Below are 14,885 nucleotides of genomic sequence, written 5' to 3' on the forward strand. Positions count from 1 at the left end.
AAAAAGCTAGCACACAAGAACTAATGCATTAGAAAGAAACACCAACTGTGCTAAAACTCTTATGCTGGAAGAACCCTGCAAGAAAATCTCAAAAAAAATCACATTTCCTTTCTGGCTAAGGTCCTGAAGGAAAGAAAATGGGTAATTAAATTGATTAGAAATGAAACCAACTTACTTGCAATATCCTGTACCATTTTGATATGGAATGCACTTTCCCTCATTAACACATGGCTTGGAGTCATCCATACACTGCAGAGCTGAAAGAAAAGCAAAGAAAACAACCATCAAACCCACAGCTACAATACATGTCAGGTCAAAGCTTCATTAGCGTATTCAGGGGAATGAACATTTTATAGGACTGGAACAAAAACAAAGACACTATCACACAGTTGAATTTCATCTCTGGCAGCATCAAAAGAGCCAGACTGAAAGAGGAATCAAATACAGATTTGTTCATCAGGCAACCAAATCTTCCCGGAATTTCTTGAAGGTGGGTTTTCAAAGCAAAGTGTGCAGTAATTTCAGCAAGCTCCAAAGACATTCGTGTTGGCACCTGCATACTTTGGGTTAAGTGTCCTCAGTTACCACTTTCTGATCAGAATCCTGGACTGAAATTCTCTGAAATACAAAGCAGCTACTCCTAAGCTTTCTTCCAGAATATTTAATCCCAAATCCTTTCCTTCTTTTTTACTGTCTCTAGGAGTACCTGGCACTGAAACAGGGGCATCTGTCCCTCATGAGCTGACCTGCTGATTGTCACCAGCATCCCAGAATTTGCTGCAGCAGGTACTGTTGTGGCCCTCTGACTTCAGGCAGGATCATGTTTGCAAATAAGTGGAAAACACCAGAGCAGTTGACAAGTTTCAGCAAAGAATTTGGTATTTCTGAGGAGATGCTCTGTAACCCACACTTGACATTTTCACTACTGTGTTTTTAAAAAGGCATTCAGTACAACACAGCTCAGGGCCAGCCAGTTTTCATCCAAGTCTACAGGAAGCTCCAGTGAGGTCTGTCCTGATGGAACCTCCAGCTCTGCCAAGTGCTCTTCCCTTCACAGGGACCTGAAGCAGCACTCCAAAGTGACCAGAAGGATGGAAACTCTGCAGGAGCAGAGGGCACTTTGGAACCACAAAGACTGAGCCATTCCACCCAGACCACAGCCTGCCATTGGGAGAGCACCAAACTACCAGATCAAGCTCTCAGAACCAGATCAGCTGGGTCCTGTCCTGAGCTTAGCCACAGACCAAGAAGTCACAAGCTCTTCCCAGTCTCCAGTTGTCCCCTGGCCCCAAACTCACACACTTCCACACCTTTATGGACCCCCTTTCCACAACCTTATTGCATTGGGAAAGCATTTACCAACCTTAATTAAAGGCACCTAAAGACATCAATAGTATCCAACCACCTGAACTGCCCACTTGTCAGCCCGCTGTTGGAGGTTTGACTGCCCCCCTCCCCCTTTTTTTTTAATAAAGATAGTTTTCCTTTCCTCAAGGGGCGCTAAATTTTCAATACAAACTCAGCAAGGGGAGAACTGACACAAACCAGCACCGAGGTTGATGTGCTGGTGGCTAAGGAATGGGACTGGGAAGAGTTAACACAGCAGTCCCACTAAGCTCTCCCTGCAACCCGAGCAAATTCAGTCCAGCAACTGGACAGCTTGGAACAGACTCTGCTTCTGCAGCCCAGGGCTTGAAGTGCTATTTCTCAATAACCCTGAGCACATAAACAGGTCACACACACCACGAGGCACTAGAGGAACGTTTCACTTGCAATCCCTACAGAGCACACAGTTAAATTCAACCCAGACCCCCAGGAAAACGATCAGCGTTTCCCACAACACAAGTATGCTTGCTGCTGTTAACTTGATTTCTGAAAAAGGGGCACTTGGATGGCGCTGCTGCTGCAGAGCTCTCAGGAAATGAGCAAAATTCCACTCTGAGCCCCTTCCAGATAACCCCCAGGTCAGGGTTCCCAAGCGACAGAAACACTACCGGGATTGTGCGCGGCATTCCCCGCAGCAGGCAGGAACGCCAGGGCTGACTTGCACCTGTCTGACAATTTCTGTCCCATTTAACCGCGACCTCCACACGGCTTTGACTCCAAACCTCATCTGCTGCTGTCTACCACGGCAGCAGCCTGTTTTCACAGCAGAGATTAGCTCTAGTTAGCAGGGCTCAGTTACACCGTGTCCAGGAGAAACTGCTCCGAGGGATTCCGGGGACTCCCACCACCCTGGGCTCTCCAGGGAGCTGCAGGAGGGTTAAAGTGAGCCAGGAGGGGAACCAGCCTTGCTGTCCTCATCCCAGCACCTTGAATTTCCATTCTTCTCACACCAATCGAGCCAGTGAAGCAAATACTCAGAGGATTATTTCTTTTGTGCTCGCGCTTTCAAACACAATTTTGTAATCTCGTCGAGTGCCCGCGTCCCCAGTGAGAACTGAGCGGCCAGTTGATTTTGTAACCCACATGGTAAAAGCTTAACCAGCACTTGGCCAAAAGCACCTCCCAGCACAGCCACACAGGGGGGAACAAGAGCCTGACAGGGTCACAGGAAGGATCCCAACCAAGGATTCCAACTTGGTTTGCTAGGGAAAATACAGACACAGCAGAGAGGCTTTAGCAAAGTAATGATTAATTTTCCTGGGGTTTTTGACAAATTATTCCCACCTTGAACTGCTGTTTAGCAGGTCATTAAACTACTACCAGCCTTTAGAGTTCTTTCACAGAGACAATGGGATATATTTTCTCTATCGTAATTCCGAAGTGGAAGAAGCTAAGAAAACAAATACAAAAATACTTTGTACTTTTTCAGCTTTAGACTGAATAGACATCCTTTGAAATGCAACTACAGCTGAAGTGAATGTAAATGTAGCCATATTCTATATTAAAATAAGTATTAAAGAGTCATGTGACTTCTCTTGGAAAAAAAAAATCACAAGGGAAATAGAAGACTACAGTTCTCACAGTAAAATTAGCATTTCTGTGCACAAAGCACTGTCTTCCTGTATTTCCCTATATCTCTCATAAAAATTTCACAACACATGCAAAACCAAGGCATTTCAACACAAATCACTTCAAAAGCTACTTCTCTGCTACTCTACCAGAGCTGAAAGTGCCAGAAACTACCTTCTATCTCAGCCAGCATAAAAAGTTTGTTTTGCTGCATGCATTGTGTGAACTGGAAATACTCGGGTGTGTACAGCACGAGAGAAGGCAGCCTCGCCTTGGAAAGATAAAGCCCCTTTTCTAGAAGCCATATATAGACAGCATCAGCACATTGTCAAGGCTTTGACAGCTGCTTTTGACAGTTTTCTTCTGCATTTAGCACAGACAGAAATGGTGAATTGAGGGTGGTTTTCTGGCTTGCCATGGCCTGCCAGAAGGTAGGTTAGCCTCGTGAATTTTAGGGAGCTTACAGGGATATTGGGCAGACACCCCCTGGTTTTCAAAAGGCTGGTTTGTCCTGGGGAGGGCAGACCCTGCCAGAAAGGAGCAGCCAAGTTTCCAGCAGCCACTGCAGCCAAGGCTGAGGGACTTCTCAGGAAAGGCTCTGAGTGCAGGCAAGATGAACACTTGAAGTGATACCACCCAGCCTGGAGCCCATACCAATCCTTGTCTGCACTCTAACCTGGCATTTCACATCCTACCAAGACTATTTTCCAAAGAGGGAAAACCAGATAAGCACTGCTGTAAAACGAGCACAAGATACACTAGAGGGAACGCTGCAATTTTCAACATCCAAATCTGAAGCTCACAACTGGGGCACAATTATGACTAGATTTAATTTTTCTTTTTGGCTAAAGAGACAGTTAAAATCTAGGGGGAAAAGAAAAGTTTTGTTTCTGCCCCAGTGTTCTTTACGACGCCAAGGTGATCTGGATGTTGTGATTGGGTTTCCACATGTCATCTGCCTACTATAAATTCAAATATTTTCTGAGCTATAAATTTAAAAGAAATAGTGTAGTATTAAGATCAGAAGCCGTGTCAGAGAACTTTGCTATAGGGAACTCGAGCCACAACCAGAGCAAGTCTGAAAGGGCTTTGCTCTAACTACCCACAGGAAAGTAATGCCAATAAACTCCTTGCCCACAAGTTCAGAGAAAGCCAAGCAGAAATAGATATGAAAAATACCAAAACAATTAATGCTGTGAGAAAGACACTCTAAAGCTGCTTTCCTGTAGCTTTGTGGTTGATTATCCTGCATTTCAGAAGGTGCAGGATCTGGCCAGAGGTTTTATTTTAAGTAAGGGGAGAGCAATGTCCTGGCAGAGAACGCAGCAGAGCTGCTGGTACAGCTTTCTCCCAGGAGGACACTACATGCTCCTCTCTCCTCTTTCTGCCCATAAGTGTTTCATTATGTTCATAGAAACTCAGAATCAGAACCCAGACCTTTGTACTATGTGGTTAAAGCTTGCCCCTAGGTTCAAAAGCTTTCTTGTGGGAGTGGGTGGAAAACAACCAACTTGAACATAGGAAAAAAGTCAAGCTAAAAACGCGTTTAAGACTAGACAGAAGGTAAAGGACAAAATAGGTTTCTATAACCTTTATGCAGCCAGTGAATTTTCTGTCTCGATTGAGATTCATGAGAATCAGCCTGTCAGTTCAACTGTGCTGCCCATTATGTGTGAAGGGAGAGGAGGAAAAAGGATTTGGAGCCCTCAAACAACAGCAACACAAGACGAGGCATGGAAAACCCCATGCTCAGGGCTGCTTGACAGAGGTGGATCAGCCCTGAAGAGGACGACCATCAGCGTGGCCAGAAACACCAGTTACACAACAAATCAAGGGGGTCTCAAATTCCAAGGGAGAGAAAGACAGCTGCTGATTCCCTTCAGGAAAAACAGAGCGTGAAGAAAGCAGTTAATGCTGAAACATGAGGTACATTCTGCAGGAAGGTCCTCCATGTGCAGAAAGGGACAGAATGCTCCCACAACTGCTGGAAGAGCTGGTAAGGAGTAAGCAGCACTGTACATATGGGGAGAATACCCAAAGATAACCAAATTTTGGAGGAAAACCACAAAGGACTAATTACGCTGCTCACTAACCTCAAGAGATTACAGCTCCAGTGAGATTATATAGCAGGGAAGAAACCACTAGTAAATACCAGCTAGCTGAAAATAGAAAAATAGCTTGGTTTTTTTTTTTTCCTTTTTTTTCTTTTTTCCCCTGTAGAACTGATCATCCTATGGCAGGCACATGGAGGGGGCAGGAAGCAAACTGGTAAAAATCTTCACTGTGAAAAAGCAGTAAAGCCTTATAGCCAGCTCAGATTTAGAAACCATTAACATTTGGGGAATTTAAACAAGCTGACCAGTTAGCACTTCACACACTGAGGGTAGTAGTTAAAGACAAAGCTTGTCTACAGGGCATGGAAACAGTCTGTAAAGTGAATTGCTTTAATCAGATTAAGACATCTCCGCTGTTTTTACACACAAAAGACTGAAATCAATTGGATAATGCAAGACTCGTCAAGTGAGAAGCAAAGCAGAGCTCAGAGAAGTGTGAAGGCACTCAACCAACACCCGACACCTTTCGAGAGAGAAAACTTTAATATCTAAACTGGTTTCCTTCACTAACACTCTAGACAAGTGCAAAAAAAATTGAAAAGAAAATATTTAAGTGGATTTCAGAAGAACAGCCCTATAAACATGAAGAAATTATTCAGTTTTGGTTTTCTGGTTTGTTTTTTGGTTTTGGGGTTTTTTTTAATTTGAGGATGCTAACAGCCAATCTGACTACACAAAGCTCTTGGACATGCAGAACCTCATGCCCTGCCATCATCTGGTTCAAATCTCTATTCCAAACACCTAGGACCAGCAAAAACTACTAATCAACCCTCCTAAGAACAGAGCTGGGAACCATCCTGTAGATTCACAGGTAGAGTTGAAGTCTTTCATCATTGGGGTCTTAGGCCCAGGAAGCTGCAGGAGCACTGATATGTATATCAGATGCAGCTACAGTTCATGTGACACTGCTGCTGCTGAAAAACTATAGATAAAAACTCCCATTGTAATAGACACTGAAATTAGGATGAACTTGTAACACAGTTTGAAAGACTGTCAGTCACCATGCTCTCCATCTCCCCACACAGCTACTGTTCTTTGCCTTCTCCCATTTGCAGTTTTCCAAACAAAGCCAAAATGCCTAAAATCCAGAACTGCAACATAAAGCACTTAGTTAGGAGGGGAAAAAAAAAAGTTTTCAACAAAAAAATGTAGGGAAGGCAATTAAAGAGCTGAAGAGGTATTGGTGTTTCCATGGCAATCTGGCAGGCGGGAGCCATGCTCGCCTCTTCTCCCAAGTGTTCCGTCATTCTGCAGCACTAAATCTTTATTAAAGTGAACGCTGAGCATGTGTGCCCGTGCAGAGATGTTGAATCTTTACTAAAGTGAATGCTGAGCGTGTCTGCCCATGCAGAGATGTTGAATCTTTACTATTAAAGTGAATGCTGAGCATGTGTGCCCGTGCAGAAATGTTAAATCTTTACTATTAAAGTGAACGCTGAGAATGCCTGCCTGTGCAGAGATGTGGAATCTTTACTAAAGTGAACACTGAGCATGTGTGCCTGTGCAGAGATGTGGAATCTTTACTATTAAAGTGAATGCTGAGCGTGTGTGCCTGTGCAGAAATGTTAAATCTTTACTATTAAAGTGAATGCTGAGCGTGTGTGCCTGTGCAGAAATGTTAAATCTTTACTATTAAAGTGAATGCTGAGCATGCCTGCCCGTGCAGAGATGTTGAATCTTTACTATTAAAGTGAATGCTGAGTGCGTGTGCCTGTGCAGAGATGTTGAATCTTTACTATTAAAGTGAATGCTGAGTGTGTGTGCCCGTGCAGAGATGTTGAATCTTTACTAAAGTGAATGCTGAGTGTGTGTGCCAGTGCAGAAATGTTGAATCTTTACTATTAAAGTGAATGCTGAGTGTGTGTGCCAGTGCAGAAATGTTGAATCTTTACTAAAGTGAATGCTGAGCGTGTGTGCCCGTGCAGAAATGTTGAATCTTTACTATTAAAGTGAATGCTGAGTGTGTGTGCCTGTGCAGAGATGTTGAATCTTTACTATTAAAGTGAATGCTGAGTGTGTGTGTCCGTGCAGAGATGTTGAATCTTTACTAAAGTGAACGCTGAGCGTGTGTGCCTGTGCAGAGATGTTGAATCTTTACTAAACTGAATGCTGAGCGTGTGTGCCTGTGCAGAAATGTTGAGTCTTTACTAAAGTGAACGCTGAGCATGTGTGCCTGTGTAGAGATGTTGAATCTTTACTAAAGTGAATGCTGAGCGTGTCTGCCCATGCAGAGATGTTGAATCTTTACTAAAGTGAACACTGAGCATGTGTGCCCATGCAGAAATGTTGAATCTTTACTAAAGTGAACGCTGAGCATGCCTGCCCGTGCAGAAATGTTAAATCTTTACTATTAAAGTGAAAACTGAGCATGTGTGCCCGTGCAGAGATGAGGAATCTTTACTAAAGTGAACACTGAGCATGCCTGCCCGTGCAGAAATGTTAAATCTTTACTATTAAAGTGAACACTGAGCACGCCTGCCCGTGCAGAGATGTGGAATCTTTACTAAAGTGAACACTAAACGTGTGTGCCCGTGCAGAAATGTTAAATCTTTACTATTAAAGTGAACACTGAGCACGCCTGCCCGTGCAGAGATGTGATCCCAGCACCTCCGCAGCCGTGGATGGCAGGGAGTGAGAGCAGGGCTTGCCGCATGGAACAAACAGCGGGCGCCCGTGCCATTCTGAGATACAAAGCTCTTTTTTCATCCCCATGGCAGTCTAAAAAAAGGACATGTGCCCTAGGAACAGACTATTTTCTAAACAGAACGGATGATTATTTCTGCAGATCTCAGATGACCCTGCTTAGAATGATATAAGCACTACTTCTGCTAGACAAGCCTTGACTTCTGTTGGAGAGACGATTTCAAAATGAATTCAGAGAAACTGAGGACATTAAAAAAATCCACAAAATTACTTCTTAACATGTGCTTAGGAAAGCTCTTTTTTCATAAGGTGGATGATGTTTCCTTGAGGTGTCCCAAAGGAGGGGTGACACTAATCACTGTATCCATGCTCCACCGAAGAGTCATTAGCCAAGAGCACAAACTCAAAGGAAACGATGTTACACCTGGAGCTACTGTTCAGTTACTGTACTACCTGTGCAGTTACAATAACTGCTCGGTTTTGATGCTAAGTAAAATAGATTCCCAGAAGAAACAGGCTGCCAGAGTCCTGCTACTGCTTTTCCACCTACTCCTGTCCTGGGCTGAAAGGCCAGCCACCCAAACTCTCCATGGCACAGACACCAGTTCTGGGAGAGCCCGAACAGGATCTACTGAAGGGGATCACCCACTTACTGCAACAGGAGCAAATAATAAAAAAAAAAATTAAAAATTAGGGAGGGAAGTAGCTGTGGAAGCTGACAAAAACCCAACCCATCCACTGAAAGAGATTCAAATGCCAAATGCCACCAGAGGCGTGAGTCCTCCTTTCCCAAGGATTCAAGTCCTGAGAACAGGAGCAGGAGGATCTTCACGTATTTATAATCTGACTAAGTGATGCCCTGCAGGAAGTGATGCGAGTTAGTCAGATTTTCATAACGCTCCCTTTTGAAAGTCTAAATCAGCATCTTTGATAAGAACAAATTTGATAGATGGCAACACCTTCAAAAAAATCAAGTCGAACTTGCTCTCCCATAAGCAAATCCATATCAAGCAGACCAGCACTGTCAGCGTTATCTGAAGTCCTCCAAATTTCACTGGGCGAATCCTAAAGACCTCAAACTGCAGTCCACGCCAGCACGGCACCGATTAAAAGTGGATTGTAACCTGCTAGAAACACGGGCTGGCAGGCAGCAGCAGCAGCCTGGTGAGACAGAGCACCAGGGTTAAGACAGGGGGTAATTAGGGTGGGCTTGACAGCCAGGCCAGAAGAGGAGGGAATGGTTCACAGCAATTATCGGTAAGTATCCTCACCAAAAGCGCAGGTGTTGCTGCCCCACCCCAGCTTACTGCACCTCCAAGTGCAGCCCTTTGCAAAACCAAACTGGAAAAGCGAGTTGCCGCACCATGGGGCTTGCATGATGAGACAAGGCTGAGCAGTCCAAACCATAGCGCTCCGCGCATCCAGGAGCCTCCTCTTTATTGACCAAGAGGGCTGACATCAGGTACCTGCCCTCTCTTGCACAAGAGCATCAAGCCGGTTGAATATGCACCCGAAAATACCCTTTCGGTGACTTCATCTTTCCCTTTCCCATTAATTCAAGCCACCGCTCCCACTCCCAGGGAGTGATACTGAGCAGATGCAGGTCAGTATCTCACAACAACAGGAGTCACTTTCAGCCTGGACTTGTCACCTCTGCCGACCAGCCTTTGCTCAGCAACAGGAACAGATTCCACCCACAAAGGCAAAAAAATTTCGGCAGCATGGGAGGACCTCAGCCACCTCAGGTGAGAGTAGCCAGGCAAGTGACAACAGGTGTGCCACAGCTACTTCTCTCAGCCCCTCGGGGAAAGGGCCGGCAATAAGCTGCTAAATTGCTCCTATGAAAGTACAGTTTCACTAAGTGGACGCGACATTTAGTCTTTGCAAAATTAGTATTTTGCCATCCTAGTGGACTGTGTAAGGCATTTCCAGGAATGACGGTGCTACTACGCACCACAAGCCCATGCTACCACAAAAGCATATGTGTAAGACACCTACCCCTGAAAGACCCTTTAATTCTCCTTTTGAACAAACCTAGCCAAAACATATTTGTGAAACAGGTTTTTTTTTAACTCCAAGCACCTTCTTGCAACATATTAGCAAAACTAAATCGGCTTTCAGAGAGGATTACTGGAAAAAACCCCCAACAACATTTCTCCCAGGGGACAAATACTGACCATTTTTAATTTGACCGTTTCAAAGTCAAAACAGATCGATTGACTGACCCAACTATTCTGCATCCAAACCAGCAAGAAGCGGTGAAAACGCCGCATTCAACAATTTCCACTCCAAAACCATACTGAACAACAAAAGTACTGAAAATACCAGTGTCTTGCTTGCTCATCCCTAAACGACTTCCACTAGTACTCTCTCCCATCGCTGCACTCTTCACAAGCCATCTGAAGAGCAATCTAACCTCTCAAGATTAAAAAGAAGGAATGAGAAGGCACGCAATCAATCAATCAATGACTGCTGGTCCTCGATAGCTTTAACGCGGTGCCAAGACTGCACAGGCTTTACTCCGGGAGCAGGAGCTGTGGAAATGCCATGAGATTTCCACCAGATCCCCTCGGTTATGGCTATGAACAAGCTTCACACATAACGCGAGCGCCAGCGTGCAAGGGGGAACAGTGACAAAAAGCGGCAGTTCCCTCAGATGTGCACACATGGCTTTATCGCGCCCGGACTGATCAGCAGCAGCAGGAGGAGGAGGAGGAGACGCAGAGATTCCCTCCGTGTGTGCAGGAATGTCCCCCACACACAAAGGTTCGCGGCGCAGGTATGCGGAGCGAGGGGCGCCGCGCACCCTCTGCTCCCTGCTCGCCGCCCGTTCCCGCAGCTCCCCGGGCCGAGCGCATCCCTGGCCGGGCAGCCCGGGGCGGCTCCCGCGGGGCTCCGGCAGCGCCGTTCCCACGGGGCTCAGCCCGCCGCCGCCCCGCGCCCGCCCGCCCGCCTCGGGGGCCGCTCGCACAAAGCGCCGGCGGCCCCGGGCCCCCCGCGCGATGTCACCCGGCCGCGGGTGCCCTTCCCCGGCGGGACCGCGGGGGAGGCGAGCGGCGGAGAGCGGCGGCCGGTCCCCCCCGCGCCGCCCCTCGCCTGGCGCCCCGCCGCAGCCTCACCACCCTCCCCCTCCCGCGCCCCCCGGCACTCACCGGCGGCGGGCTCGGCGCGGCGGAGCACGGCCAGCACCAGGGCGAGGAGCGCGGCGAGCGCGGGCCCCGCTCCGCGGGCCATGGCCACGGCCGCTCCCGCCGCCACGGGCTCGGCGGAGGGATCTGGGCGCCCGCCCCGCGCGGAGGGACACGGCCGCGCGCGCCGCCCCCGCTTCCTCCGCCGCGCCCCGCCCCGCCCGGGCTGCCGGCAGGGGGCGCCCGCGGCGCGGGACTGAGGGGCGGGGACGGGGCGGGAGCGGGAATGGAGCGCGAATGGACCCGGGATGGACCCGGGATGGACGCGGGATGGACCGGGATGGACCGGGGATGGACCCGGGATGGACCGGGGATGGACCGGGATTGACAGGAACAGACCCGGGATGGACCCGGGATTGACAGGAATAGACCCGGGATGGACCTGGGATGGACTGGGCATGGACCCCGAATGGACCAGGATGGACAGGGATGGACCTGGGATTGACAGGAGATGGACCGGGAATGGACCGGGATGGACCGGGGATGGACCCGGGATTAACAGGAGATGGACCGGGATGTAGCGGGATGGACCGGGGATGGACCCGGGATGGAGCGGGATGGACCCGGGATGGACCGGGAATAGACCGGGATGGAACCGGGATTGACAGGAGATGGACCCGGGAATGAACCCGGGAATGGACCCGAAGATGGACCTGGGGATGGGGAAACGGGGGAGCGGGGCCGGACCCGGGGATGGACGCGGGGATGGGGACGATGGAGGCGAGCTGGGACCGGGGCTGGACCCGGGGCTGGACCCGCGGGTGGGGGCGATGAGGGCGATGGGGACTGAGGGGCTGCACCGTGGGGGTCACGGAAGATGGGAGGCAGTGGGGATGGGAGCAGACGGCAGCAAGGTGGGGGAGTGGAGAGAGGGCAGCAGGACACGTCGGGTGGTGGCGGAGGTGGCAGGAGCCCGCAGGAGAGGACGGGGGGCTCTGCAGCTGCCCTGCCCTTCGCTCGGATGTGGGGGGCAGGCAGCAGATCCGGAGTGTGCCCAGCGGGATCGGAAATCCAAAACCAGCCTCGGCACCGAGGCTCACCCCAGTGAGCAGGGGAGCTGCTGGACAGACGGACAAGCTCACTGCCCCACGGCCCACTGCCACAGCTGCTCCTGCTGCAAAAGCCCGGGAGGAGACCTGTGTTCCCACAGAAGAGGTCTCAGGAGGACAGCAGCTGGATTCAGCCTCAAGATCCCTCCCAGTCCTCGGCTATCATTTAAAGCGTTAAAAATCCTTCTGCCCTGGCTCGGGCTCGGAGGACTGAGAGCCCTTTGTGTGCAGTGCTGACACGGCAGCCTGGCCCGTGAAGGCAGGATTGTACCGGGGCTGGGGGAGAGAGGGGCAATGAATAAACCTCACTGTTTTCCCCCTGTAATTCTCCAGATCCCAGAGTCCCTCCCAAGCGTGGGGCTGGACAGTCAGTGCCCTAACCCCATTATGATTTTTCCAGGTATTCCAGTGTAACCCCTTGACAAGCCCCCCTCCATCCTGCACAGCTGCCAGAGCCTCCCGTTCTGCTCCAGCAGCTGCCCGTGGGCAGGCGGTTGTGCCTCACAGCCATGATGGCCATTCCATGGGATTGCTCCTGGCCCAGCACCCTCCCCTCAGCTCCTCACCTGCTGAGGTGGAGGCCAGACCCCCAGTATGCAAACTCTGGAGGAATTCTGGTGTTTCGCCAAGAGCTGCCATTTCCAGCTCCCCTCGGAGCTGAGCATTACTTATCACCCCTGACCTTGAAGTGGCTCATCCTCCACTTTGTTTCCCTTGGCCTGAGCACAGGCCTCTGAGTACAGCACGGGGACAGGATCCACAGCCTCCCTGGCACAGCTCTTGGGAGCAAGCAGCTCCAGCTGGCAGCTGTGGCTCAGTGGGAGAATCCAGCCAGCAAGAAGGAAGGCGTTGCTTCCCTGCTGCAGCTCTGGGGAACCTGCTGATTGCTCTTCTCTCTCAGCTGCTCATGGGAGAGAGCATCCCACGGCAGCTCTGTGGGGAGTTAAAAGGAGTGAGAGCAGACACCAGTGGGTCCTGTATGTGATAGAGGCTGGGACTGACTGAATCCAGATGGACAGAGTGGATTTTGCTGCTAGGAAGGTGAGGGCCAAGCTTCTCCAAACTGCCTGTGCCAGCAGTGAATGCATGGAGCAGAAAGGGGACAGGGACAGGTGCCCCGCTGTGTCCCCACACCAAAGTTCCTCAATTAGCTCCCCATTATCCTCATGATCCTGTTGTTAAGCAATAAATCCTTTAGGAGGAGTTAGAAATGTGTTTCAGCATTGCTCCATCTTCATGCAGCCCTACCACACACCACCTCAGCCCCAGTTCCCCTCCCAGAGAAGACTAGCAGCCAACACTGGAAGTGGAGAGCTCTGGCAAGGTTTCCTACAGTTTCTGTCTGGTTTCTGACCATGTCTTGCCCCTCTTTGCCCACAGAATGTCTCACCCAGGTGTGGGAACCAAGCCCCAGCTGCTGGTCGGGCAGGGTGCCTGGCACAGGGCTGGGTGCACTGGAAGTGATGCCAGCTGAAGGATTAGGAGAGCTGAACAGGCAGAGTTTGTTAAGCGGCCCCAGCAATTAGGGAAATCCTGGCATTTGGTCTGACAAAGACTGGGAGATCAGGCCCTGCCTGTGACTCCACTCACAGTCTCACTCTGCTGTGATTTTGGTTCCACAGAGGATCCATGCACTTTGCTCAGAGAGAGCTCCCAGGGGCAGCAGCTCCCCACATCTCAAATGCCTCACCTCTCCAGCCAGGGAATTCTGCCAGGCAGAGGCTGGGGGCTCTGCAGTGCTCCCCCCTGCTCCTCTCACAGAAGGCAAATTCATTTGAACATTCTGAGGTGCTTTTTGTGCATCTGTAGCTGGTCAGTCAGGACCATGGCACTTCTCTGTACCTCACCTTGGAGGAACTGCTGATTTCAACAGCTTTGTATTGGCTTGCTCTGAATAAATTGTGCTTTCTTGTAGTAATTTTCAGTGGCATTGATGGTGGTTCAGGCATTCAGACCTCAGCTCAGCCCACACCCCAATGCCTGCCTTCATCCCTGATTTTACATGTTGTCCCAGATAAACATTGCTTTTATCCCAGATAACCTGCCCTGATCTGGGGGTCCATAGGACAAACATGCTTGAGTCAAATGTTCCAGCTTTCTCTTTTGTAATCAGGAAAGCTGGAACCCCATTAAAATGGGAGCTGAGGGTGTTTCACAGTTACAAGATGTCAGCAGCCAAGAGGTTTAAGAAAAGCAGGAGGGAGAGAGGCTTCCAACAAAATCCTCAGGGCTGGCAGCCTTGTGCCTGTGCCACAAATAGCTTGTCCTGTGGCTCATCTGCAAACTCTTAACAGCCACATGACTTGGCTTATGCCATGATTACCTTACCTGACAGCCAGCCTGTCTTAAAAAGAAACAGAGAAGTGCAAAGGCATTCCTGCATCAAGCCCGGCAGGAATGCTCTGGGCTCCCTGTTCTGCCTCTGTTGCTAATCGCCAGGGGAATTTGTGCCCTCTGCCTTAGCTGCCTGCTCTCGCAGCCCCTGGAGTATTTCAATTGCAGATGGAGTTGCGAAGCTTTTACCAAAGTTGGTCTGACCTACAGAGTGGCCATTAAGCTCCCGAAACGCCCCTGGCTCTGGGCACGGGTGGAGCGAGACAGGGATTTGTGGTCACCCCCGGGGTCACAGCCAGCGCTGCAATGACTCCTGGCAGCGTGGCACGGCCGTGGCTCAAGGAAGGGGCAGCTGCTCACCACCACCGTTGGGTTCCCTTTTTTGGGTCTGTATCCAGGACTGGCCGAACAAACGGGAATCTATCTGTAACTCTCCTCTTGACCTTGAGCAGGCTCTGGGTAGCTGCAGCAGCGACTGGCAGCCGGCAAATCCTGCTCCTCTCCCAGCGCACACGCAGCCCGGGCGAGCCACCCCTCCTGTGCCACGGTGTGGCAATCCCCCAGAGCTGTGCTCCCCGTGCCTGTGGGGGCACAGCAAAGCA

At 49.9% G+C, this 14,885-nt stretch overlaps 1 protein-coding gene across 3 annotated transcripts in view; it reads right to left on the minus strand.

Annotated features, from left to right (window-relative positions):
• NOTCH2 (notch receptor 2) overlaps positions 1-10,974 on the minus strand; it is an 89,482-nt gene extending 78,508 nt beyond the window's left edge. For all 3 annotated transcript variants that reach the window (XR_014616373.1, XM_084211165.1, XM_084211164.1), the window contains exons 1-2: positions 10,865-10,974; positions 176-257 (exon numbers count right to left, since the gene is read on the minus strand). Coding sequence is in view for 2 of the 3 variants with exons in the window: in XM_084211165.1 (XP_084067291.1) it covers positions 176-257; positions 10,865-10,946 (164 nt within the window). In the remaining variant the exon portion in view is untranslated. The remainder of the gene's footprint in view (positions 1-175; positions 258-10,864) is intronic.
• Between the last annotated feature and the right edge of the window lie 3,911 nt (positions 10,975-14,885).

This window comes from Fringilla coelebs (assembly GCF_963513975.1).
Source record: "Fringilla coelebs genome assembly, chromosome: 9".
NCBI classification, from domain to species: Eukaryota; Metazoa; Chordata; class Aves; order Passeriformes; family Fringillidae; genus Fringilla; species Fringilla coelebs.